At 50.0% G+C, this 27836-nt stretch overlaps 1 protein-coding gene and 1 non-coding gene across 2 annotated transcripts in view; one reads left to right on the forward strand and one right to left on the reverse strand.

Moving 5' to 3' along the window:
* The window catches only part of LOC126570475 (basement membrane-specific heparan sulfate proteoglycan core protein), a 217016-nt gene that overhangs the window by 1658 nt on the left and 187522 nt on the right, over positions 1-27836 (reverse strand). The window contains exons 5-11 of the mRNA XM_050228253.1: positions 27706-27827; positions 27476-27626; positions 22760-22857; positions 5874-5995; positions 5455-5635; positions 5204-5377; positions 1-5100 (exon numbers count right to left, since the gene is read on the reverse strand). The exon at positions 1-5100 is cut by the window's left edge and continues 1658 nt beyond it. Coding sequence (XP_050084210.1) covers positions 4864-5100; positions 5204-5377; positions 5455-5635; positions 5874-5995; positions 22760-22857; positions 27476-27626; positions 27706-27827 — 1085 coding nt within the window. The 3' untranslated portion in view covers positions 1-4863. The remainder of the gene's footprint in view (positions 5101-5203; positions 5378-5454; positions 5636-5873; positions 5996-22759; positions 22858-27475; positions 27627-27705; positions 27828-27836) is intronic.
* On the forward strand, positions 25674-25745 carry Trnam-cau (transfer RNA methionine (anticodon CAU)). Its single transcript has one exon. It is a non-coding gene; the product is annotated as a tRNA-Met (tRNA).

Here is a 27836-nt window from a genome sequence, read left to right on the forward strand (position 1 = left end):
AATCCACCACCACCACCACCACAACTACTGCCACAATCACCATCACCACCACTAACACCATCGTTCTGTGGTCGCCTGGTTCCAGCGTTCCAGGTGATTGTTTTTTTTCGGTAGCCACGACAAAATGGAAGGAGCATGGGGGTTCTTTTAAAGGGAGGAGGGAGGATGGATGTAGCACGAAGGATAGAGAGTACTGAAAACCAAAATCCAAACCCAAAGTGCCAGATAGACGACGACGACGACGACGACGACGGATGCAAATTCTACTTTTGCTTTTCAATCCTGATTAATTCCACCCTTCGCAGAGGAAACGGGGAACGTTTCACTGGCGAGATTGAGGTTTTAATAGATCGAAATTGCACACTGCAAATGGAGAATGTGCATTGGAATGGTGTGCAGCAGCGGAGAGTCCTTCTCCGGACCTTCGCGCGGGGCTTATTTGCGCTTCAGTGCATCGGTGGTGAGAGTGTTGCCTGTCCTTCATTCATTTTCCCATTTATTCAACGAGTTTTTTTTGTGTGCCTTTCCCCCTTTTGCTCGCTCACTCCACACGCTCGTCCTTTTATTCTATGTCCGGGTGGATCCAGCGATTGTCCCGCGATTGAACTTTCGGGAAGAGCTTCGGCGAGCACCTCCTCCAACACAAGCGACGACACCTCGACAACGGTTTGCTCATCCTCGCTCTTTGGTTCCAGAAATGAAAGAAGAGGGTTTTTTTTTGTGGCGAGTTGTTCTTGGTGGAGGTTGCTTTGCGCCGTAGCTCGATTTTCATGCACTACTTCTCCTTACCGGCGCTTCGCCCTTCGCATGTCAAACCCTTTCGGTTCCGTGGAATCGTTTTCCTCGTTGTGACGATCTGAGGATGAGCTTTGCCATGCAGGAAAATCCCAAGGAAAAAAGCGTCACAAAAGATCGGTGGTCGGTGGTAACGAAGTGAGGCGAAGGACCCGGAATGTAAGCCATTCGGGTGCCGAGGCCAACGAAAGATAATATCGAGACGGAAGTTTATAGACCAAAAAACCCTGAAAACTTTTAATACCACAACCAGCCAGACTCTCCCCGCCCTTTTTTCTCTTCCTACACATATTTCGGCGTGTTTTGGGGTTGCGGTGGTTGTGGTGAGTTGGTGGAGAGAGCGAGAGAGAACGAAAGAGAGAGAGAGAGAGAGAGAGAGAGAGAGAGAGAGAGAGAGAGTGTATAGCCTCATCCCAGGGTGGGCCAGCATCATGCCAGCATCAAAGGGAAGTGAGAAAAGAGAGTTTTTCCTTCCGCATTCGAATCCGTTTTCTTCTTTTGGGGCAAATGCCACGTTTCCAGTGGGCCGGGCATCGGGCACGGAAAGTTCCGGAGTCTGCCCGGAGTGCGATCGAGTCATCGACGGACTTCCCGTACATGCCAAGGTTCAGGACAAAAGGTTCAGCACATCGCTTCGTCGTAATCACGCCAGAATGGCTTCAACGCAAGCGCCAGCGAACTTGAAGAGCAGACAGCATCCTCATCATCATCGTCATCGTCACCGGCGGCGAGCGAGCGACACACAATGCGGAAGCAATCTTCACTAATCTCATTCCAAGGGACCAGCTCCAGAACCTATTTTCCTCTCCTATGTACAACCCCTCCTGAACCCTCAAAGAAAAAAGGGACAATTCCAGCACTGCCCACACTGCCAAACTCTGCAAACACTGACCCAACACTTTAAAAGGCGTGCAGCGCGTCCGGTGTTTGTGGTTTTTGTTGCGCAAGGAAGCAGATGGACGGAGGGGCACGGGGATCGGAAAATTTGGAACCCAGTTCCTAGTTTGTTAATTCCGGGATTCCGCCATGGCAGCGTGTCTTTGCTGAAGGGCCGCTTAAAGTCGCCGCCTACCGTGCTTCGAGGAGCCTTTTTTGCTTGCCTCCTCGCAAGAAGTGAACCCCGCCATTTAAACCATCGAGGCGCTGCTGCTGCTGCTTCCGAAAAATGTCCCAAAAGTGGTAAATGGAAAGTGTTTTTGTGCCAAACCAAATTCCAGGCGGCCGCAGCAGAAAATTGAGAAGAAAATTCGAGGCTTTCCCTTATCTTGCGAGGAAAAAAGGGACCCAGAGACAGAGCGATATGCGATAGCAGCAGGACCGGCCGGTCGGCCGTCCAGGTGGAGGCCAGGGATGAGCAGCATTTCCATTTCTATTACAGCAACGCTCCCCGTCGCCGTTCCCCTGCTCCTGCGCGGGTTCGGGTGATGTTTCAATTACTTCGTCGTCACAACTTTTTGGTGCGTGCGGTGGCGGAAGGTTGAGGGCGCATTGTTTGTTTATTTGCGTACATTAATTGATTCCTTGGTGGATCGCAGGACCAGGAGCCGTCATTGGGCTAGACTGGACCCCTGCGAGGGGAAACAATAACCAGGAAGGGGAAATGGAGGAAGAGAAGAAGACCGAGAGCTACCCAGGGGACCGCGTGTTGTTGTGTTTTGGTCAAAACACTGCCGCTACACCGCTGGCAGAGTTTTCTGGAATGTGTATCATAACTTTATCAAACCTCCACCACCACCGCCTACTCCTCCTCAGCGGCATCATTGATCATCATCGGCAACAGAAGGACAGGGGCGTTGGTGTGCGGTGTAACAACACCAAGCCACCAGGCGCGCTCTGTGGCATGCTGGTGCGAAAGTTTCCATTTTCCACGAAAATTCCAAAGTGAAAAGCGAACCGGCCAGCTCTCGAGCTCTCGAGAGTGGTGTTCGTGGTGGTGGTGGTGGTTGGTGTGGGCGCCATTTTGTGACGCACTTGCGGGCGCGAGGGCGGTTCAAGTTGACTTTTTGATAATCAAAACAATGGTTAAAATTTATTTACAAAAGACTTTGCTGCCGTGGCGCTGTCGTGGGGTGGGGGTGCCATGTGTCACTGTTCTCATCACAAGCCCTGGTCCTGGCCCTGGCACGGTTCTGGCCGCGGATGATGATGACAGTGACAGTGACGCGACTGCCGCTTTTGCGTCAGACCAACATCGAGGGGGTCGTGGTTGATCACGCAAGGGATCTGGCTGGAATTGATTTTAATTTGCTTAAGACTTTATCTAAATATTAGTGTGTGGGTGTGGGTGTGTGTCGCTCACTTGAGTTGCCGACCGCCATTGCCATTCCGCCCCCCCCCGAGACGATGTAGCGCCCGGTAGGATAGCGGATAGAGATCCTCGGAACACCCTCTCTCTCTCTCTCTCTCTCTCTCTCTCTCTCACCGCCCGTTGCCCGTTCTGTTGAATTGGTAATGAAGCCGACAACCGAGGTTTTTGGGCCGCGCGAAGGGTCTACTCGGTGACATCTGCCTCACGGCCCGCCTTCGACTGTCACAACATCCGGAGACTCCGCGGGGAATGATACAGCAACAGCAGCCACCAACGGCAACGACAACGACAACAACGACGCCGACAACAAACACGCAGACAACGCGCGGCGTGCCACCCACTTAAGCGCTGGCCTGGGGGTGGTGGCACATGCAAAATGAAAACTTTCCAACCGACCGAGCGGGTGTGGGACTCCCACCTCTCTCCCTAAAAACTGACAAACTGAATAGCGATCATCTAAGAGGGGGGGAGGGGGGGGGGAGACCCTCGGTCTCGGGAGTGACAATTACAAGCGTCCCCCGTTGGCGAACGTGGCGCACCGCTGGCACCATGAGGCCGCTTGTCGTGACGTTTACAGCTGTTTTTTGACGGGGTGGCCGAGAGAGAGAGAGAGAGAAAGGGCGAAGTCTACTGCGGTCTCCAGCCCTCGGTTTATGTTTAATTCATCGTTCACTGAAATCGCGCCCCACCGGCCTACCGCCTTCAGATTTGTTTTCTATTTTCGAGACCCCCTTCCCTCATTCACCTCTCTCTCTCTCTAAACTTCAGGGCGCAGGATTTAGCTATTTACACTATGGAGATCAAGCCCTCAGTGGATGAGTGAGTTGGAGGTTGACATCCGGATCTCTCACAGGCCTAGATCAAGCGATAGACAGGAAGGGGAAGGGGGGATTGACGAAGCCAAAAATGGAAAGGAAAGGAGCGACAGTCACACATATACACCTATACAAACGATAACGCCTCCCTTAAAACGCTACCTCCCCCCCAAGCCTGCCTGTTGCTGCTGCTGTCGTATGTTGGGATGCATTTTCTTGAATTTCTCTCTTTCTGTCTCTCTCTTTGGCATATAATAATGTATTCCAGTACGTTTACTGGTATAAAAGTACCCAACCATTCTGGACACTGGAGCTCATTGCGTGGCATCCAACGGGCAAAGTGTCTTAAGCGCTCGGTTTGGTTGGTAATCACATCCGTATCTTCCGTTAGTACCAACACCAGACGCAGCTGCTCGGGAGGGGAATACATCGGAAAGGTGCCAGTTTGCCAGTGAACCGCGCGACTGAAACTGGCTATGCAGAAAGGGAGGAAGGATGCTATTGAACTGCCTTCCGGATCCTGCGAATCGATGAACTGTACAAGCGGGTCCTCAACGCCTAGCTGAACGGGAACCTACACATGCATTTGAACGAAAAACCCGTATGGAACATAAGCAGAAAGAAGTGATAACCTCATCACAATCTGCAGCAACTACAACTACACGATCCTACTGTGGTTTCCATGGTTTCTTGTCTGGCTTGCTGGTTGCTGCAATAACCTTACTACCGTACTCCAGCAGCCCAGGATTTCCCTGGCCGTGGATACCGAAAAGGGGGGGGGGGGGGAAGTGTCTTGAGCTGCCACTTGCGAGTGACCCTTCGGCGCTCCGCACAAGCGGTGATAACGTTGAGCAAACTCGTGATAGGAGGAGGAAGGATGATGGTGGTGTTGCAGAGGGAAGTGCAGAGGAGGGTAGCTACTATCACACCAACGGTAGCTCGGTCTTAACCGAGGGGCTGCGACATCGTCTGCGTACCAGCAACAAATCCCCAGGATGTCCCGACGAACGGTGCCAACAGCGAGAGCACGGTGGCCATTAGCGTCCAGGGCCAGCCGGTGAGCGGTGGTGTTCGGTGTAAAGAGGTCGCTCCACTTCGCGATGTCGAGCTGGCCACCTGCATCTCCTCCGAGTGCGTATCGGACGAGATTCGTTGCGTGTAGAACTGGAAGATGTCGCTCACCTGTATTAACGGCAATGGAGGGAAGAAAGGAAGAAAGGAGTGAAAGTGACGTCAACAGTGGTGACGTGAGTGGTGAGAGATGAGAGAACTACATGAACCGTACCTCATTCCAGCCGTAACGATTCTTCGCCTGTACGATGGCCTCGTACACGGAGCTATGCTGAAGACCGCGCAACGTGAACGCCATCACGTGGGTCAGCGGTTCGGAGGGAGGCCTCGGTGTCGGTGTCAGGATGACGTCATTCCATCTGCCCGGTTGCTGGAACGTTTCATTCATCTGCAGAGAGACATTAGGGGAGGAACGGGATGTTACGGAGTGCAGGCGCAAGAGCGGACGGTCCGCAGTGTCCTTACCATGAGCTTCCGGTAGAGCAACCGAACTTCCTGCAACGGTGGATAGCTTTCGACCTTCCAGGTTAGATTGAAGCTATCGGTCGAGCGGCTCCACGGTGGTGACAAGAAATCGGCCGGACCCGGACGTCCCGAGACCTCCATGTACTTCTTGGACCGTCCGAGCGAATTGTCCGCCACACAGCTACCGATGGAGAAAAAATCACGAGAGAGAGAGAGAGAGAGAGAGAGAGAAAAAAAACCGAGGACATTCATAAATGAAACGTGCGCTTTGCATGTGCGCTCCAGCAACCGGATGCTTCCGGGACCCGGGTTTCATCTTCCCGGAGAATGCCGTTCGGTCATTGCATCGCTAGGATCGCTCGGAACTCGCTAGCGCTATCCAATAACGGGGCTGTATCACGGTGCTACGCTCTACTAACCTGTAGTTGCCAAAGTCCTCCTGCTGCACATGGCGAATGGTGAGCGTGTGGCGATTTCCCCGGGACGACATCGAACGCCGGTCAGTTGGCTGCAGCGGAAATGAGTTCTGATTCCAGGAGACCTAAGCGAGGGCACGGGAGAGAGAGAGAGAGAGAGACGAAAAAGTGGTGAAGATGAGCGAGTCGTTGCAATGGAAATAGGCCAACAGGGCCGTCGGTTTAAAAATGCAATTCAACTCCGGCCACCAGCATGGACAGACGGATAAAGCGGCCATGTGAGGGGAAAAAAAAACTCCCAAAAAGTGTCCTTCAGTTCGTTCGTTCTGCTGGAGTTCGGACTCTTTTTTTTTGCGATCCGCGCTGATCCGCACTGTTTTTGTTGTCATCGAGCGAGTGTGCCAGTGTCCGTGGCCAAGGTACGATAGAACGTCTGCCGATCGGAACCAAACCGAGAGGACATTTGAGAGGACACACTCACGTACGCACACACGATGCAGCCAATGAAGTCCGCACGGATTGAGGTTGTTGGTAGTTGAGTTTTTGGGAGTGTCTCTCCGTCACACGTCGTATCGTTTGGAAGGGGTGGTGGCAGCTTTCACCATTATTGCTACCCACTTTGCCTTCCATTTCTTCAGCAAATACACCCCCCAAGCTCTGTCCTCACCACCAAATAACCCTAGCATCAAGCGATTGACAATTGAATAAAGTTGGAATACCAGATTGTCGGCGGTTCGGCCAGAGAGTATTACACGCGCCAGTGGCAGCGACAGAGGGAAGAAAGTCCGTGGAAAGAAGAAAAAGTAAGGGCCCCCTAAAGGCTGCAGGGCACAAAAGTTGTTCCAACAGTAGCGACATTGAACGGAATTGCACCAAACACACCACCAGAAGGCGACCGTAAACGGAAATCAGCCGTAACGCACACACCGCTCCGAGGTCATAACACTCAAATTTTATAACTTCGAATAACTCAATTTATTTAGTTTAATTGATTGTAAAGGGAAATATGGTTGCGGTTCCGGTGTTTGTAGCGAGCATCGGTTCAGGTCCAGCATCGGTTGGCATCACCATCACCATCTTTGCTGCCTTTGTCAACCACCGATTTCGGAACGAAAAGAGGTGACTGGCCGTGGCACGTGAACCCTTCAGTTTATTAAAAAATACCAAAACAACTCAATTACATTCCCCTTTACCCTTCCCGGTGATACGTGGCCAAGGGAAAAACGGGTGAGGGGGAAATTGATTTATGATGCAACAACACTTCATTTTTCGATCGCTTCGACGGCTGCGGCTACGAATGCACCTTGCGCCATGCGGAATGGAATGTAATCAATTTGACAGTTTCATCAAACAGACGTTTGATGTGTTTGATGGGTGTTTTAATTAGGAGCAGAAGGGGTGGGGGGGGGGGGAGGGAGAAAATCACAAATTGATTTATCATGCTCATCATGCTGACCGTTCCGGGTTGGAACGCAGCCAAATGGACGGGCGCGCGCGTCGCTCTCGGTGCAACCGGTGCCACGATGCAATATTGTTGCAGCAGCAGCACAGTCTGGCGTCTGGCGTCCTGGCTCGTTACAGAGCAGAATATGATTTTAAACAAGTGCCGAGCGTGCACCAGGTCGGTGTAGGGAAACCAGATCGTTACCGGTGGTAGAACTACATTGTCGATCGATCGATATCGAGGCCCTGCTCGTGGGGTAGTGATTTAACCGTTGAACTGCATAAGCCAATCCGTTGCTCCTGGCACACACTACATTCCAGCGATTGCATGCCCCGTGTTATTTGCGATATTTCGTCGTCATTGCGTTCGTTGTTTTCGTCCTTTTTCACCCCCAAAATTCCGAGCGAAGCACCGTCCGTCGAGTGTTATTCATCAATTCCACTCTAAAAACCTCCCTGCTGCTGCTGCTACTTGCAAAAAATAAAATCGGCCCGGAATCGGCCTCGGTTGCCGTATCGCCGGAAGCGATGGACAAACCACGAATCATTGGAAACATTAAATGCACCACGGCACCACGGGAATGCACGGCACGGGATGTTGCAACCTTTTTTAGGGGGCTTGTTTTCGCTTGTTTCTCGACTCTCGCGAAGGGATGGAGTGGACTGGAGTGGAGATTTATTTCGAAAAAGGCGATATTTTTTGTTGCTCATATTAAACCGAGCTTCCGGTGACCCACTTTCCAGCTATCCCCGCCCCGAGATCCCGGCGGGACAGAGGATCCTCGTTAAGGGCCGAGAAGCCACCGAGCGAGGACTATCGGCCGTTGCCGTTTGCAGTTTGCGTTGGTAAACATAAATCAATCCGGAACGAGTTTGGCAGCGTACTGCCATCAAACTGGCTGGCGTGAGAAAGGCAAAAAGGACGACAGGAAGATAAGGGAAGGGGGGGGGGGGGGGGTTGACGGTAAAAAACGAGGATCGATAAACAACGGCAACGCTGGCGACGCCAACCGGTGCGCTCGATGGCAAAATGGTGACCGAGTGCTGAGGCAAATGGTTAAAAATGTTATCTCCTAATACTAATGCTCAACTACAACTTAAACATTCATTAGCAAAGGTGCAATTGGCATTAACATTCAGCGGTTTGCTGGCCTGGGAACGAAAGAACAGCTCGTAAAGCGAGGAGCTTCGTGGTTTCTACATCAGGTTACCGATCTGCGCGGAGTGTCATCGAATGCCATCCTCTTTGACAATGTTCGCGTGTGTACGAGTGTGTTTGTGAGGAAATTTATAAATATAACAAGCCACACCAGACCGCAACATACATGGAAATCGCGCTTACCAGACACACGCTGGCAGGCAGGACTGGCGACACTCGGGCAACCCGGTGACCGGAAATGTCTGCGAAACCGCAAAGCCAAACCCAATTTCAACAAGTTGCACTAATAGCAAACCAACGGCCGCGCAATTCCACCTGTGACTACCCGCTACCCATCGGTTATCGGACCGAATGACGACCTCGAAGCTCGATGAAACGATTGCGTACGCTTCAGTTGGTTTTCCATCTACTCCACCACTGGAGGAACAGTAGCACTAGTAGCAGTTGTTTAGAACCATTCCTGTTGGCCCTTGCTGGATGTCGCACTGCCATGGTGTGTGCATTGAGGTGAACGCCCGATGGTCAACCGGTTGGTGCAGCAACCGGTGCAACCAATTAACACAGAAGGTAATACCCGGTACTAGGGACCCACTGCCGGGAAAACCCCCCGCCAACGCGTGACCACCGGGCAATCGGAGTTCCGTTTTTAGATTGTTTTTCGAATTGAGGGCACAAAAGGACGGGAACACATGTGGTTCTCAGCGTTGACGACTGATTCAAAGTTCTGTGTCCAGTGTCCGGTCCGGTGTATGATGCTGAGTGATGTTGAAGGGAGGGGCGGACACACTGTCGGCCCTCTTCCAGGCCAGTGAGCAGCCCACTAGGTTCAAAGGAGTTTGATTGTACGGAGGACGAAGGACATGTTGACCATCAGAGCCAGGGGTATCAGGACTAACAAGGAATAACAGTTTTGAGAATCTGGAGCACACTCCACGTGCCATCGTTTTTAGACAAATTTTCGAAGAATTTTACATTTGATGTCGCAAGGTTTTAATTACTGGGCAAGGCATCTGAGGGCGTTTGGTTCTATTGATATTCCACTCGAAAAAAAAACACCAGACGTTCATCGATAAATATTTGGACCAAGACCCAATACCTTTTCGGTAGGGGAGGCATGCAGGTATTTCATCGTATTTTAATTTTACTTTCGTTATCAAAGTTAAATTTCCTCTTAAAAAGGTTCACTTGGCATGGACAGGCCAATCGGCAAAAAAAAAGCCGAAATGGAAATATTCAATTGCGAGGCCCCCTATATGCCCAATCCAGGATTTATGGTCAGATGATTGCATAATGCTAAATAATTGTTGAGCATCTCTATTATCTACAGTGAGTTGTTGTGTTCCCTCAGGACAACGGTCAGCCAATAAGGATCAAGAGTAATGACGATGCTAGCTTACAGCTTACAAGTCTAACAATAAAACGATGCGATTTGATCCCAATAGTTCAATCTGAAATGTATTCGTATCACCTTTTGAATTTGTTGATATGAGTTGGGCCACGAAAAAGCGTTCAAATGTGATGAATTTGTTGTGAAAGGCCCACAACCAACCATGCAGCGAGGAGCGAAATGGTTTAAAGACGACGATTATGAGGAAACAAACGAATCACTATTTATACTAATTCATTTTGTTGAGCACCACCAGTTTACCGAAATAATAAATCTGATTAAAAATTTGATCGAAAAGGAGAATCGTCAGGATATTGCCGACCGATCTGATAAAGAAGAGTTCATCATAAGTAAAATCAACACCAGGCCAATCGTGGTTAAACTATCGCCTGTTGCCATATAAGCGCCCCGATAGTGGTCTCAACTTTCAACAAACATCTGTAATACCAAAAGGTTAACAGCAAAATGCCGAGCTTTCAGCATGTCCGAAAAAACACAAACCACCGCTCACGAAACTACCCCGTACGTTGAAGCGGATGCTAATCTCGCGCCCTGATAAGCCTTTAATTGTATTGTTTTGAATGTTAAACGAATTGACTGTGTGCCCCCAACCCCGCGGGATTGCTAGAATCGAGCACAGCAAAGTCCAGCGGGAGTAGCCTTGCACCGAGCTCCAACAATAAGCCAACTAAAGCATTTGAAACACGTTTCAGTACAGACGGCGGCGGAAACCAACTAGCTCGAACCGGCCACCAACGCGAGCCATGAGCTCATGGTGTCTGTCGTTTGGAATGGCCCCGGTTACCGACGGTGCTGTACATATTCCGCGCCTAGTTTTCCGGCAATTCCTCCTCATTTTCCAAACCACAACCGACGCAACGGTTTTCGGGAAAACTCTCTCGTTCGGAAACCACCATCAGCATGATCGGGTTAGGTTTGGCATCGTGCGCAAACACACTCTCAACCGCCACCCGGGGGCACGCTGCAGCTGAGCCAGGATTTTCCACCTCATGTACCCCTGTACCGTCTCCCAACCCTTACGGTATTCCTTAATCCTCTAACAAAACAAATTGGAATTTACGTGTTACGTGCGCCTGCAGTTTGTGTTCGCACATTCTTCTTCCACGCGGAGGTCCTTGGCGTGCCACGGCTGGCCTACGACCTTCGACCAGCGGAAGGTTAAAACCTTGTACGGTCCTCCTGTTCCGGCTGTTCCGCTTACTGCTGTTACCGGCCTGACCGGCATGCGTCGTCATGCGTAGCGCCGCGAGTGGAGGAAAATGTGGTGCCATCGAAAAAAACTGTGCCACCAACCAGCGGCCCCAATGTTGACGTACATTTTGGGTTTTGTTTTACTAAACCAAACAGTAGGATTTTAGGAGGGGCTGGTGGGAAAATTCGAAGGAAATTAAAGAGGGGTCTGGGAAAATCGAACTATTGGCTTCAATTGATTTTCATAATCCTGTTTGTCTACCATCACAGACACACACGCTTCCCTCTCTCTCTCTTTCTCTCTCTCTCTCTCTCTCTCTCTCTCTCTCTCTCTCTTTCTCTTTCTCCCTGTGTTGGCTTTTTGCAGCACAAACAATCGCTCGTTGATTGGTGCACTGAATGGAAGCTCGGAAGCCGAAAACCCATTAACGTGTCTAGCACCGTATGGTGCATCATCCCACGCAGACTAGTGTATGTGTGCATGAGTGCGTGCTTGCGTATGTGTGATCCACTTACAAGAGCAATTATATGCCGCGGGAAGCCCCAAAAGCGGAAGCGGATCCGTTGGATTAATTGATGTCAGGGATTAAGGAAAGGCAAATCGAAGGCCGACGGAGCGACCACGGGACCACGGGACCGCGGGACGACACTCGTGGTCTCGGCCAAAGGGGATTAAGGAAAGTTACTTTCCATTCTCTGCCTTCCGACCGGCCGGCTTGCCGTCCAGTCAGTCGCGTCTTTGTTGGCTGGGGATTGAGACGAGGAGAGCTATCATCACTCGCTACCCAACGAGTGCCATCGTTGGGCCACAGCGACGAGCGACCGAGAGGATTCCAGCAAAAGCACAACCCGACAACAATGGAAGGCGATTATACGATTGCGGTTACTGTGGCTAAACCGTTGTCCACCCCTGGTTGGCCCCTTGCTCCAAGATCGCAACATGGGGATGGTTACGATTCGGTGGACGATTCCGGATAGCACTGAACAGGATTATCCCTTTTTGGCCCTTTGGTCGCTCGTGGCCGCGGGCCGGAGGTCGTAGACCACGAATGGCCATCATCATCCCCCTGGGGGTGGTGCAGGGTTGGTAAGTTCCCCGAAATAAAAGGCTTCCGTTGCTCCATTTTTTGGTTCGAAGAAGCTGGGATCTTGTCCTCGGTTTTGCCACTTTTTACTGCCTTCCGGCCTTTATCTCCTAACTCCCGCACCGCTCTCCGTCCCTCTTTCGTGTGTACGCACATAGTTAGCCGGTTTGGGGGTGGATTTTTGGAGCCAGACCAGAGCGGGGGGACTTTAAAACCAGTGACGAATGTGACAATATTTTCCTGTTTTGGCACATTTGTCGGCACGGATTTGGCACGGTGTGCCGACAATGGTAAAGAGGATTACCTTGCTTGGATGCGCAGCGTTGGAGTGAACCCTTTTTTCTTTGAGGCGGTGGAAAGTCAGCCCGGGAATCCTTAATTAGGCCGAACGTATTTATAGGCACCGGTGTGCTTTTGATGTTTAAAGGGATCGCCCGAAAGTTGCGTTTTGCGAAGATTAACGAAGGGATTCCTTAGTTTTTTTTGTTTCCTTTCATGTTGATCGAGGATCGAGGATAATGTAGCAACACACGTGAGTGAGGTAGCAACCTCCAGGGAATTTGGGAAAACATCGAGAAGACTGTGAAGGTGCACGGCCACGATAGTAACTTTCAGCGTTAAGAAACATTCATTGGCTGTCATTTGGTGACTTGCAAAATTGGGAAAAATTATTTTGTGCATTTAAATTTCTATTATAATCTCCTGAAACTATGCAATTTTACCGGTTACCTGGCGTCTCCGTCATCGTGTTTCGGCAACTGAATTACATCATTTCGTATTTCCGGCGCAGCGACCAGTTTTGGAATTGCCTTTCCCTCTCTAGCCACGAACACGAACATTTAATAAAGCCATGCACCTCCAAATTAGGTGGTGAAATGGCCAGCGGACTGATTGATACTTTCTTCTGGGGTCTGTATGCTAATATGAGTTTGAGGTCACTGGAGTCGAGGTTGAGAATTTGATGTGATTTGGATTATGAAGACCTGAACTGGTATTCTTTGGCCAGTTCAAGCTCAGATTCAGTTGAAGTGACAGTATCGATTTTCATTTCAAAATTTTTCCAAAGAAGAACACAGTTCAAAAGATCTTCTGTGACCTCTAGTCAGTTGTAGCACTTTATACATCAGCGCGTATACGTGGTTTCACTGGCAGAAATTGAGACAAATTAAGAGCGAAAGCGAGAGAGAGAGAGAGTGAGAGAAAATTGCTATAAAATCTCGGAGCTATTCTCATTATTCTCGGCTCACTTTCCCCGTCGAATCATTTCCGTGGACGCTGACATTAGTGGGCGTGCAGTTAAACAAGAAGCTTAACAGATTGCATGTTACAATCTCCGCCACAATGCTTTACGACGATCCCCCCTCTTTGATTGCCCCGTTACTGCTCCATCGTCACCTTTTTCGGAACGGCGTGGCCATGTTTTCCTTCGTCAAACGCACTAAAGAACAACACACCTTCATAAACTTTTAAACAGCCGGCTGAGAATGTTGAAATAACCATTTTCTTTCCCTTCACGGCGGGACGGAAGTTTGCAGTATTCAACATCATCACCACCACCACCACCATCATCATCATCATCAACGCGCGCTGCTCTGGGACATAATCGTTTGTGCGGTTTGGTGATTATTAGTTTTTGCAGCTCGCGCTTCCGGTGCCCGGTCTCACCCAACAACCACCACCATCGCGAGCAACGAAGTTAGTTTGGCGCATAAAGCATGCTTTATTTGTTGTTTGAAAACAGCTTCAAACATAAAAATTAATACCGTCACCCGGAACTGTTGCGAAAGGAAAACGAAACGCTGTTCCAGGACACGGTGTGTCCACTCCAAACAATCTCATCGAAGCGTGAAAGTAAGTGAGTGAGGGTGATGGCGTCGTTTCGCCCGCGATTGGGTGGCCGAAACGGCGTCACCAGTTATTTTTTCTTTTCATTTTCTTTCCTCTTCGTGTGAGAGAGAGAGAGAGAGAGAGGAAAAGAGACTGGAGGAGCTTGGTTCGTGACACGATTTGACAACTTTATGCTGCGACAACTTGCCAGCACTGCACCGTTGTTGTGGCCACTCCTCCCATTCGCTCGGCGTCCAGCGACAAGTGAAGTTGTTTCCCGTCCTTCGTTTTCCTCGCCCCTTGACACATTGATTGATCATAAACCAAATGAAAACATCCATCCCGTTGGTGTGAGGCGGGGATGGTGGAGAGAAATGGCATCAGCAACCAACCGGCAACACTCGGGCACTCGGGTCGGTTGTTGCTGCTGCTGTTGCAGCATGCAATAAACGTTAAATTTGATGTGCGTCGGTGAAATGTAATAAACGCAAGTCGCGAATACGGTGCCACCACTTGGGTGGCGGTGCTGTCAACAGCGTGGGAAACGCGAAAAGATCGCTCTCAGGATCGAGCCGGAAAATACAAGAGACCAAGAGCGCGCGAGAGAGAGAGGGAGAGAAAAAAGAGAGAGGGAGAGAGAGTGTGTTGCTGATTGTAAATAATTGTTTATTGAAAATACACCTTCCGTGTCGCACACCGTTGATGGTGCCGTTCGCTTTCGAATTTCAAGGGAGGAAACATGAATGTTAAATAGCTCGTTTAAAGTTGGTTTAATGTATTGCAAACCACCGGGCGGGCACAGAGCCCGGGAGAGAGCGACGAGATTGAAAAGACGAATTTTCGGGAACTTTAAGCAAAGAAGACCAAAAGGAGAAGTACCAGAAGAAGTCCCAGCGCAGGGATAGAGTAGAATGCAAACCACCACAAACAACAATTCGTGCAGCAACAACAACATTATTCTCTCGTCGGTTCACCCCATCTCCCGGTAACCGGCTCCGGTGACTTTCCTCGTTCGGTGTAAAAAAAAAAAAAAACAAGGTGTGTAATCCGGCCACGTACCCTGCATCTGGGTGTGTCGTACGTAGGGGAAATGTGGTTTCATGAATATAAACGATCTTCGTTTTCGGCAAAATGTCCCCGTAGGACAGCCCCCGTAGGGAGGGGTACGGCTGGATGCCTACGGTATGTTTATGTTTACCGTGTGTTACTGTGTGTGTCTGGGGCGTAGGAGTGGGAAACATGTGAAGTGATGTGTGACTTTGCGACCTCGCGCGTAGAAGTAACGATGTCGGGGGATGGGGCGCAATGGCGGTAATTCTCAGATAAGCACGGCGCATCAAAGCTTAGTTTGGGGCATGTTTGAAGCCCGACGCACCCACCCACACGAAGTCACACGTACTAAGAATGGACACTTATGCTACCGGGTGGTACCAGGTACCGAGGACGACAGAAAGCATATGGTTATGAGGCCACTGGAGGATGAAACGGATTGAGAGCGCGTGTAACAACAGTAGTAGTGGTGGTGGTAGTTGATAAATAGTTGATGAAGTGATTGCCGGTGATTACGGTTGTTAGGTGCCAATGTGATTATCCTTTCTTCGCGCCCCCTAACCGGGAGTGGCTTCATCGGGCATCGGGCCTTTTTTTTGGGAAAGGAACTCCGGGGACGCTCGGAATCACCTACGGGCAAGACGATGTGCAATGAATCTTTAAGTAGAACCGTAGATGGTGATGTTGGTGGTGCCTGCGAGGTAAATGCGAGGTGAACAAAATTGTTTATATTTCTGGCATTTGCTGAGCGCTGATTATCGAAGGTGCTGAGTGCGCAGGGGATCCCTTGTAGCTGCATAGAATAGGGCCACATGGCCTTGGTTTCCCGCTGCCGATCCTTCAGCCGATCCAGGAACATCAAACAACCGTTCCGTGGTACCAGAAACTCGACAACGGCGAGTGGCACTTCACCTTTCATCTGGATGCAATCTGTTGATGCAGTTCAGCACCCGGGGTTGGTCCGGGCGGGGTGGGTTAGGGATTGATTTGAAATTGAGATTACAGCTGCAATTCGATAAATTATTTCCACCTCGCCACCGGCCAGTCAGTGAACCATGCGGTGTCCGACATGCGAGACCGAGCACCGAGTTCGTGTATGAATTATTTATCACAACCCGGACCCGTCTTGCGTCCCCTCTTGCCAGCACCATTGCAATCCATCGGCCATGTCGGGGTCATTGGTTCAGCGCGACGTGTTGCCACTTTCTAAGATTAGATTTCACACGACCGACACCAGGCACACAGACACGGACACTCTCGGTGTGTGGTCATTGATTTGGTGATTGGATTCCAGGAATGCGCGAACCCGTTAGATTTACAGCATTTCGAGAAAATCGTTCCAATGGTGGCAGTAAATCTTGAATCGCATCGCCAGGTGCCGCGTTCTGGTGCCTGGTGGCTAGCTGGCACTTGCCAAGCCTTTTGAACGTTGGCTCGATCGATCGCCTCAACACGGTCGGCACGGTTGTAAAATAGCTCGGTAGCACCACCTCGTGTTAAGTTATGCTCCCGGGAGGTTATTCGCGAGATATTAGCTTCCAGGCGTAACATAAACCACGCTCTGCCTGTGTTTGTGGTGCTGGCGCGTCAGAGTGAATCGCTGGATGCTGTCTACCTTTTAGTTTTGCCTTTTAATGGCCAAGCACCGACAGCAAGCAGCAGCAGCAGCAGCAGCAGCATCATGACCAGTCCAATGCCACCGCTGTACGGAGTCACGGGCATGAGCACCGTTGGTCCAGCACGAAGTAACCTCAGCCAACCACATCAGCCAGCCCGGAAGGGTAAAGTTTATTAAAATGAAAACCTAATTTGCTGTTCCTGGAAGTCTTGCGGACGGTGAACGGCAAGAGAAACAATGGAGACGCGCGACGCAGTGCGATCGGGCGCATCGTATTTCAATTTCGCGGCTTTATTAAAATTTCATCTCGCTCATCCGCAGTGGCCGTGTCCGTGTCCGTTGTCAGGTTGTTTTACTCGCATGTTTGTGGCTTGAGCGCGTACTGTGTACTGTTTCGACTTTCGAACTCGCGTTAAACTCGTAATGATCGCAACAGAGGGAGCAAAATGTTCTCGATGGCGGCTCGTTTAGATCAAAATGGTTCACGTCTACACCGAAAAAACCGTTCGACCGCTTTGGACTGCTTCTGGTTGTCTTCGGCCACGCGTGGTGCTAGAACGATGGCGAACGGCATAAAAAAGACATCACACGCGGTGGGTGCGATAAACCAAAAATAACATCACAATTCAATGAGTGAGAAAATTGAATTTTTCCTGTTCCCCTTTCTCCTCCTCTTGCCCAGCCTGAACACAAGTGTCACTGGTGGTGCTCCATTGAAGAAGACCACCCCCGACGACGAATGACCGGGCGCTGGGTTTGTTCGATGTTTTCCGCTCATCGCTCATAGCAGTGGCCAATGTTGCTGGCCGTCTTTCCTTCAAGGAATGTTTCCCCCATGGTTTTTTTTATGCTATTCGTCGTTCGATCTAGCCTCTCAGTAGCGTCCTGGATACTGGATCTAATTCTTTAATATTTCCTACGTGCCCGGGATGCAGTAATAAGCTTCATCTCCCCGGCCGCACACCACCACGGGGAGGTTTTGGCCTTTTTTTTCCTATTCCTTTTCCACTTTTTTCTCTCTTCCCCCTTTTTGCATGTTCTCATGGTACGATCAGAGCGCCGACCAACGATAGATCGAGGGGAGGAACGTTCCGGCGCGACACATTCCGAACTCCATTCTTTCTCCAGCGACGCCATTCCAAAACGCCCTTTTTATTACTATTGATTTGAAATGTTATCACTTCATGGTGAAAGGCAACACAGTCCTTTCGAGGTGGGGGTGTTCTGGGCTACGGTGCGTCCCTTCTCTCTCTCTCTCTCCCCTTCGTGCTTTCCATTTGCTGGTGGAATGTTGCGACCATCTTCCAGCAGGAGAACGCGATTTGTTCGAGCAATTTTGCACCCCTATGATTCTCGTTTTTTTCTACTTCTTTTCTCTCTATCTTTCTCCTCTTTTCTTTCTGTGTTATGTTGTCCTCCCTTCCGCTAGCACCCCATTATCGTAATTTTCGTTCGATTGAATTTAGTGTTCCATTCTTCTTCCTTTCTGGTCCGACCTAATCATCGACCATCGACCATCAGCCATCATCATCGTCGTCGCCGCCCCCCCGCCGGGCCTTGGTCTTTGGCTGTTGGGAGTGTGGAATGCCGGCGACGATTGTGATAAAAGGTGGGAAGACACTATCTGCGGTTGTGGAAACCCTCAACCACGGAAGGTACATTCCTTCGTTCTCGCTTTCTCGCTCGATTCTCTCACTTCGTCTTATCACCAGGGGGATGCTGATGGTGCGGTGGAGGTGTTTCCTTGTCGTGTCGCGGAATGCGGTATCTATATATTTTACGACACGGATGGTGGAATGTTGGTTCCGGTGTCCGGAATGCTTCGAAAGGAACAACATATTTGCCTCGGATCGTCGTCGTCGTCGCGTTGAAAGCGTCACAATAAACGAAATGGTATTGTAGTGCAAGGTGATGTTTATATAGTGAGCTCGGATAGTTCAATTATGAACTTGCTTCCGTATGATTCCAGGCTGCACACCGAGGACCTTGTGGATGATCGCGAACGATGTCCAATCCCAGCACCACGGCATTAAATTTCCCCGAAAATGGTGCTGCTAATGAGATCAACCCAGGGGCCAGAAGGAGAAGCCAGCATGCTAAGCAAGTAAGCAAGCAAGCAGCAGCATCAAGCTAATGGCTTCATTTCCTTCCCTGTGCTGACATTACGATACATACTGTGGGCCAACTCTGCCGTCGTCATCGCCATCGTCGTCTTCTGGACTCGAGAGGACGTCATCGAGCACGGCCAGGCACCGACACTCGTTCGGTTCGGTTGCTCGCGAGACACCACAACTCCTTCGTCACACATCATTATCAGCATCTCTCATCATGCCAGCATAAACGGCAAACACCACCATCATCGGCAGCAGCATGTCCGGACCGGTTGCTTCCTTCCTTCGGTTATCAGAGATGGAAGATCCTTCACCCTCCTAAGGGCTGGTAGCATCGCACCCGGAGCTCGGCCAAAGGATTATGAAATTAATTTATCAAAACAATGGCCAATCTTCCTGCGCAGCGACGTCAGCAGGCAGTCGAGCTCGGGCACGGTTCGGTTGATTAGGCAACGAGGGGTAGAGGAAGGACAGAGGGCAGCTGCTACCACGGTGCTGATCGAAGACTTCGATTATTATGGACGAAGAGCAGCAACGTCATCGCACATGAAGGACGCACCAGGTCCCGGGCCGGAGCCAGCGAAAAGGAGAGAAGGGTTTCGAGTACCGTTACTATGGTTCCAGGGACTCTTGCTCTCTCACTCACTCTGGAGATCCTTGGAGATGCGAACATCAATATTACTTTATTATGAATTTTAATTACACTTTAGTCTCCCCGTTTGCAGCATGGTCCCGTCCCGGTCCCCAGTGACCGAGGAAGGACCCGAGTAGCCTTCAAGAGTGGAGTACTTGAAGTGATAATGCAGGGCGAGTGGAGCGACCGAACGGACGGACGGGAGTTGTTCACTTTTCCGACCGATGCCTCGGTTGCTCGCTCGCTCGCTCGCTCGTTCGGTAGCGAAGTGGAACACTCGAGTCGGGCATGAAGTGGGCCTATGATTACATGCTGCAGCGTGTCCTCCTGTTGCATGCATGCCAGGCCAGGCTGGTCTGCATGCCTGCGGTACAGTACTTAAAGCTTACCGCTAGCGTCATGCGAGGCTATACGGTCGGTTGTTTCGAACCTGAACTCGGTCCCGGTCGGTGCTGGAGGTCCTCGTTGGTGGTTGGCACTTGTAATGCACCCCGGGAAACCCCGGGACGCGGATCGAAATGGCCACGGCGGCGACGGTAGCGCAGGGGGGACAGCCTCACTGTACACAGACACAGATACTTGTGCGTTCTCGAGAGGAGTGCGCTCGAGTCGAGAGCAAAATTGATGACAAGGGCACCACTTTGGGGCCACGGAGCGGCCCAAGAACCCCAATTACGGAATTGAACTCGGTCAGCAAAAAGAAAAACTCGTTTCGAAGCGGCCCGTAAGCATCATCTCGATGCTGTTCGATGCACTGTCGGTGCTTATGCTCGATCAGCGAGCCAATCAGCGAACACGCAACGAACGTATCTGTTGCAACTCAACGGAACGGATGCATTTCGCAATTAAAAAGCCCGAAAGTGTATTTTGCGATCTATGTACGTTAGCATACGGATGCTGAATCCAATCGTCAGCGTTGTTTGAAACGAAATTTATGCACAACGCTGCAACGTTGATAACTTTGTGGTTTGGCAGCGAGAATGGTAGCACTCTCCAGCGTAGTGAGCTAGGTGCTGGTTATTAGACGAAATAATCGCCGGAAGTGCTGATTGGAGTTAATCCACGTGTGGACTTTACACGGAACAACTATCGCTTGTAATCAGAATTAGTGTTCAATACTGAAATCAAGCAGCTTTTGGAAGCAACTCAAAGACAAACACGCCCAGTGGTCAGCAATGGTCAGCATTGGTCGAAAGGATCCGTAAACACTGACTGCAGTGAATGTTTTAACGATCAATTTTCAAAAAAAAAAAAGGATGAAGAAATGCTCCCAAGTAGCTATTTGTGGAAACCTTAGTCGCTCAATCAAATCCACTTTCGCATTGACAACCACAGCTCAAAGCTCGTCCAGCAATGGATTGAGAGAAGCATTGGCAAAACTAGGAGAGCTCTTTCATGTGGAAAGATCACGTACCCTGCTGAAGTGCTGATCGTGTTGGAGGGTGCTAGCAACCGGACCAAGACCAAGCGCGTCCGAATCGATGGCCGTTCACTTAAATTGAATTAAATTGAAGGTGAATTGAACCAAAACAGCCCAAGTCGCTCTCGCTCTCTCTCTCCTTCTCTTTCAACACGTGTTATGCTACAGTGAGCGTGTCCGTGTCCGAATCCTCCCGTCCGTCCTTGGCCACCTGATGGTTAGCCATCAAGCAGGTAACCGAAGCATGGCATGATAGGAGTCAATTTTCACACCAGCCAAGTAGCCGCACCAAAAACCCCTTCATCGTCGTCGTCCTTCATTTGCTGCTGCTGCTGCTGTGTGCGGCCAATCGAACGGAACTGGCCAGGGGAAAGCAGAGTTTGATTACATCCCTGGCTGTTGCTCGTGTTAAGGTAGGCAAAAGTGAGTGTTTCTCATCCCCCCGGGGGCCCTCTTCGCCTTCACCACCATCACCGTGACCGACATACCAAAAAATGGCCTACACCACGCCAGATACAGTTTCTAGTTCTCGCTTTGGCTTGGCTTATCGTTCCGGTACCACCACGGTTCTGCCACCGGGAGAACAACGGACCTCCAGAGTGGGGTAAATAAGCCAAAAAAAAAACGAAAAAATGAAAGAAGAAGAAAACAACACTCCAGCATTATCCAGCCGAGTCCAGGTCTGGCCTGACCCGACCGAGGAGGACGAATCTCTTGGGCGAGTGGACGAGAACGAGGCGGCAACCGGTGCCGGTGTGAAGCAATCGTCGAAATAAAGTGGTCCATTCTCATTCAATTCACTCTCGCAGCTGGAATTCGCTTCACATTCACCCCGAGTGGCCAATCGTAAGGTGGTGGTGCAGTGCGGAGAAGGTGGTTTCCGGTTTCATCATTCAAAGATGATGATGATCGAGCCCATCCAACCGTAAGCTGCTGCTGCTGCTGCTGCTGCTCGTCGGTTGGACCAGGCCGAGTCGGTCAGGCAGGTGGTCTACCGGTTGGTTCCTTCGTTCTGCCTAGAAACACACACTCCAGCAGACCGTTTTGTCTCCAACCGAGCGGAAGATGCCGGTTTAAGCATATATCCGCTCACCTGACGTGCTCTTTGGTGGAAAGTGTTTCCAGCTGGCGCGCCTAGCAGCAGGACGATCCCTAGAGGAGGAGGAGGAACGCCCGCATTTCATTTTGTTTTGCCCCAAAAGTGCGCTTGCGTCCGCAATGAAAACACATCCCCACTCCCGCAGCCGCTCTTTAGTGCTCAGAATAGTTGAAGAGTGCGCTACGAGTAGCGTTCGAATTGGGCGTCTCCATTTCGCAAATGAAAGCGTCCAGCAGTCCAGCACCGGGAGCGCCAAGGTGGTGCCGAAAAACTAAATGCTCGCGCTAGTGTGGGACTAGAGGGTAATGGAAATGGAATCGAAGCAGAATTGGTGCTCGATTGGTGATGAATTTCAATGAATCATGCACATGGCGTGCACGTTTGGTTCACGGTCCGCTCTTCTGCTCCCGGAGGTTAATGTTCCAAGAAGGACCAAATGGAGCCAGCAGTCGTAGGTTGGTGGGGGAACGGGAGGGTTGGTGAATTTAAATTCACTTGTTGCCCTCACAACCACCGTCGCCTCGGTGCCTCGGGTCTTCCAGCAAACCTAATTCTAATTTGATAAATGCTACGTGACTGATTTCATTAAATCGCAGAGCATCCCACCACCACTCCTACACTACACTAAAAATTGCCAAAAAACCTCCCTCACTCCCTTCGCAGACAGGGGGTGGTCGTCATAGTGCGCCCTTAGTGCACAGCCTTGAGACCGTGGCAACATGATGCTGTTGGCGTCTGTAGTCGAACAACTTTTCCAATTTCTGTTCGTTACAGCTTTAGCTAGGATTGTAGAGAAGAAACGCAAGAAAGAGAGACAGGGAGAGAGGGAGAGCGTTAGACTTACCGTTGGTTGCGGATCGGCATGCACGATACATTCCAGTTGTGCCTCGAAACCTTCCCCGGAATGAATCCACGATTTTTCCACGCTGATATCGGGCGGATCTGGAATGGAACGAGAGAGAGAGAAAGGGGAAAACGGTGGTCAACGACGGTGCTGCTGAGGCAAGGGCAACATTAAAATCAATCAATCAGCTTTCAACGCTTTTGATGCAGTTCTCGGTCGGTCCTCTCGAACTCCCGTTCCCTGCTCCATTTCTCACCAAAAAAATAAAGGGAAAAAGAAAACTGTAAAATGAAACTGTAACGAAGGTCAATAAATCGGGCAATCGGGAGGGGGTGAGCCTAGCTGGTTACCCGGGAATGGAAATACTGGTTTTAATCAAGAGCGATTCCGGTGATGGACAGCACACCGTACGTTCAGGCCAACCAGCTCGAACACACACGCCATCACGATTTATGATTTTCACAACCAACACCAACCCCCTCAACCCTCCCTTTCTGCCTTTCTGCAACCAGTACCAACGGTAGCGACCTTCATTATGGTGTGTGGGCGCTGCATAATATTTTATTAAATGCATCATTATGCTCACAGCGACGGGGCGCACCTGGCACACGTTAGTGGTGGTGGTGGTGATGGTGAGGGAATGATGTATTTAAATCCCTTTCAATGCACCGTCGCTTTTTTGGGAGGGTGGAAGCAAAGATTAACTAGGAAGCGGGTTGAAAATGGCACAAAAAACCGGCCGGGAAAATGAGCTCTTAGCAGCAACGGATACCACATCATCCCTCACTGCTGGTTGGTGCACCCACTGCAGCCTCACGACGATGGAGCCAACGGGCGGGATGGTGGAATACAAATGTATTGCTAACCCGATTGCTGCCGGGTGAGTAGTTGAGTTTTGATTTAAAATACTCTCCATTTAATGGGGTGCGCGCGTGCGCCTGTGTGTATGTGGGGTTGTTAGTGGTGGGAATCGATTTTATTTAAACATTCTTTCGATTTCGAAACCACCAATCTGACCGGAAATGAGCGGTGTGGCAATGCATATGCAATGATGGTTGCAGATGAAATTCAACGCTTTGGCGGTACCGTCAAATGGTGACGCGAGGTTTGATTGAATTCCCCTCCCTGAGGGGGGAAGGGATCCTCTCGAGCTGTAGCCGTTCTTTAAGCGACCAGCTTTCGTTTCGGTGGCGCTGGGGAGTTTGTCGTACCATTTCCACAACCAGCGCAACAAATAAACAAACAAACAGCTAAACAGCGAACATTCCAACCTTCTATCGAAAGCAATCGGCGCAATAATGGCAGAAACGCGGGATGAGAAATCAGCGTTTAAGTGCTTAATTAGGTTATCGGTTTATCAGCCAATTGAGCCTGTGCGTTACTGAATGCACACTGGAGGCCTCATCTTCGCATAATGGTTAATTGTTATTTGAATTTATCGTTCCACGAACGGTCAATGATTTTCAATGCAACACAACCCGCGTAGCCGGTTAGCCAGCGAGCCAGCCAGCCAGCCATGCATGCACCACTTGCACCGGTGGCGTCCGGTGGTGATCGTATCGAGTTCGGGAGCAAATCCCGGAACGCATTCCTTGGGGTCCAATTGTGCTGAAGCGATTACCGATTGAAAGCGCTGCTCTATCCTGACCGCGCTGCTCGATGATATCGGAGCCTGGACGCAACGTTCCGGGCAACGGGGTTGGATTATTTACGATTTCGCTCAAGGTTGAAGCCGATTATTTCACTCCAGTGGATGGTCGCCGCCTCCGGGAATGTGCGTATGGAAGGCTACATAAGGGAGGGGACAGAGAGAGAGGGAGAGGGAGAGCGAGAGAGAGAGAGAGAGAGAGAGAGAGAGAGAGAGAGAGAGAGAGAGAGAGAGAGAGAGAGAGAGAGAGAGAGAGAGAGAGAGAGAGAGAGAGGCACAAACAGTCGCGAATGATGTTGGAGTCACGCCTTGTACGCCGCGATACTCTGCGGTAGGTTGGAGTGTGGTGGTAGCTCTGGAGATGAATAAGTGATATGGCATTCTCCGACCGATAGCCTCTGGCCTCAAGAGCTCGCGATTGGAAGCTGGAGCCCCGTGGCGTGGTTTGGGAGCTGATAAAAATTTCAATCCGCGCGCCAATCGTCGACGTAGTGTTTGGCCAATGCTGCAACTAAGCCACTTACGGTTCTCGTTCGGCAGAGGGACATTTTTTAAAACAATTTTCTCTCTCTCCCTCACGCACGGTTCGACTAACGCTGGCCATCGAGTGAGGATACGGAGTGCGGGGTTGGTATTGCAGGAACTGAATATTTTAGGAACCACTCGGCCATCGGATCGGTTGGCTGGCCTAGTCGATTGTCTAATCCGATCAACCGAGTTCGAGTGTCACCGTTGTACTGGTTGTGAGTGAAGGGAAATTTAATTAGGCCAGGTCTTCAACCAGGTTGCACCAACGGTTTAGAACGCTCTAGATGTTCTAGTGACATGGCAGCTTAAATGATGGCAGTGATAAATTATTTGCTGGCCGATGGCCGCATTGTGCGCTTCAAACCATCCTGTGCCTGGTGCACGTAGTAGCTCGATATGCTGTTTACATGAAAACGAAGCAGCAGTAACGCATGTGGCGTGTGCTTATGTTAGGAAGTATGCAATGTTATTGGAAATTAAAACGTTAAATGTGCTCGAGAGAAAGAAACGATATTGAATGGTTGGGATTCGGTAGAATTTAATGCTTGTGGTTCTATAGAAACAGTTTTTTCTCGAGTATTTTCGTTTGAAGTAAGCTTCTAAGCTATTCCATTTTGTAAATGGTTATAAAATCTACAAAAAAACTCAACTTAGTAAAAATGTTTGTAATCTGTAGTACATAATATTTATTTGTTTGACCCCTCCCAAAACTATTACTATCATCCCCTTTGGTATCCAAGCAGAGTGGCGCAGTGGAAGCGTGCTGGGCCCATAACCCAGAGGTCCGTAGATCGAAACTACGTTCTGCTATAAACCATTCTTTTTCCTTATTCGTTCAGAAATTCTTTTCTTTTTGGTAATGAGATTATTAGGAGAAATGTATGGAAAGTTCCCGTAGCTTCTTAACGATATTATCGGACAGATGCGCGAGTTGTAGGTAATTTCCTCTGTGTCCTTATTTGTCAATTTGAGCAAACAAATTTTGTTTTGGAAAATAAAGTTATGGGGAAAAGGGAAGAAAAATGACGAAAATCGCAAGCAAAATGGTAATGGAAAGCTAGTTTTCTCTGATACTCATAAGCTAAATTTCCAGATAGTTCCAGGATATTGTAGTTTCGACGCTAGAAAGTCTCAGAATCTGTCAGTTCATAAACATCATAAACTTTTACTTACAACAAACAATTAATTCATGCCTAATGCCATCAAAAGTGATTCTTAAACGCTTCGCTAATTAAATTAAACTTACATTTAAAAGGAAAACAAACCTCATTCCTTGTCGGAACCTCTTAACCTCTCATGCTCCCTCTTTCTAGTAAACTTAAAACAGTTTCAATTAACAATCGAAAGCAAAGTATGAAAGGCAGAGTTTAAAAATAAAAACTTAAATCGTGAATGCACTTAACGAAAGTGGCGGCTACAAAACAAAAAACAAAAAAACAAACATATACCACGCGACTTTATTAATGCGCTGACCCCGCTGGAGAAGCTGGAATACCGGAGCTCAAACAGCTCTAACAACCACAGCTGGCGTGTAGTGCCCTCTCTCCTTCCGCTACTTTCCTTCTCTCGATCTCGAGTTCGTTTTGCTGGCTCCACAGCCACGGTACTGTTCCTGCAACCAATTGAAACCTGGCGGCTACGTTGGTGCACACACATTAGCGAACGCATGGTGGTGACGGTGGGTTGTGGTGGTTTCTGGGTTAAAAGTTTATCGCAGATGAAATTGTTTTCCTCTTCGCTCGAATAACATCCGAAACCAAACGAAACGAAAAAAAAAACGGCAAAACCAAAGTAGGAACCCAGCAACGAACGACCGAATGTGCGCACCACGGCCAGAACCGAAGGATGGATCAGCGCGCCGCTACCACCGCGCGATATGGCTGCCTGCAATGTGGTGCATCGCGATGAGAAACCCCTTTCCCGATCCTCCTACATCCAATTATGCTCGATCGTAAGGTCCTGCTGGCCTCGTCTACTTGAGAGCATGGCATGGTACTGGGAACTCCGGAACGAAATAAAAAAAGAAAACATTCCAGAATAATATATTTTAATGTATACGCTCCCGTTTCCGCTCGCTGTCGCGTTCCATGGCGGCTCGGCGTTCTTTTCTAACAATGTTCTCGCGGAGCCCTTTATCGCGTCGGTCGTCAGTGAGTGCGAGACCAGCGTGTTAAGGCGACCGTGGCACCGACCGAGACCAGCAAGCAGCAAAAATGCCAAAATAATAATGTGATACTTTATTTCAGCTTAAGATGGTTATTAAACCAGCTTCCGCTTCGTTTCGTTGCGTTCGTCGACGGTCGTCGTCGGACCAAACGCCCATGGGCCGTGGACCGAACCTCCGAAAGGATGCAGAAGGAATGGAATGGGTCGTCTGGCCGGCTCGCCTGGCTGGCTGGCTGGCTGGCAGCCTGATTTATGCGCCCAGGACTCGCGCAGATGGAGTGAAGCATTAAGGTCATATAACTTCAAATTATGCCCCCCTCCCCCCGTCCAGCAGATGACGGCACAACGAAGAAGAAGACCGGAGTGGTACTTACATAAAACATCGAGCCGCATGTCCACGGTGACCGGATCGCCGACACTGTTGTCCGCGGTACACTGATACACGCCGGCCTGCTGCCGTTCGACGCGCTCCAGTGACAGGACCGGACCTTCGCCAATCTTGGACGCCGATTTACCCATACCGGTCTGTGCGGAGGAGGAAGAAGAAAACAAGACTTATGAAGGACATTTCCGAGAGAGAGGCGATGGGCAGCCCTATACTTACGCGTTTGGTCCAGTAGATGGATGGAACCGGATTACCGGACGCTTTACATTCCAGCGTGACGGCGCCACCCTTGCGAGCTGTCACCTGTCCGGTCGGTGGGATTGCTCGGACACTCGGTGGAACTGTGTAGT

The sequence above is a fragment of the Anopheles aquasalis genome, chromosome 2 (genome assembly GCF_943734665.1).
Source record: "Anopheles aquasalis chromosome 2, idAnoAquaMG_Q_19, whole genome shotgun sequence".
Taxonomy (NCBI): domain Eukaryota; kingdom Metazoa; phylum Arthropoda; class Insecta; order Diptera; family Culicidae; genus Anopheles; species Anopheles aquasalis.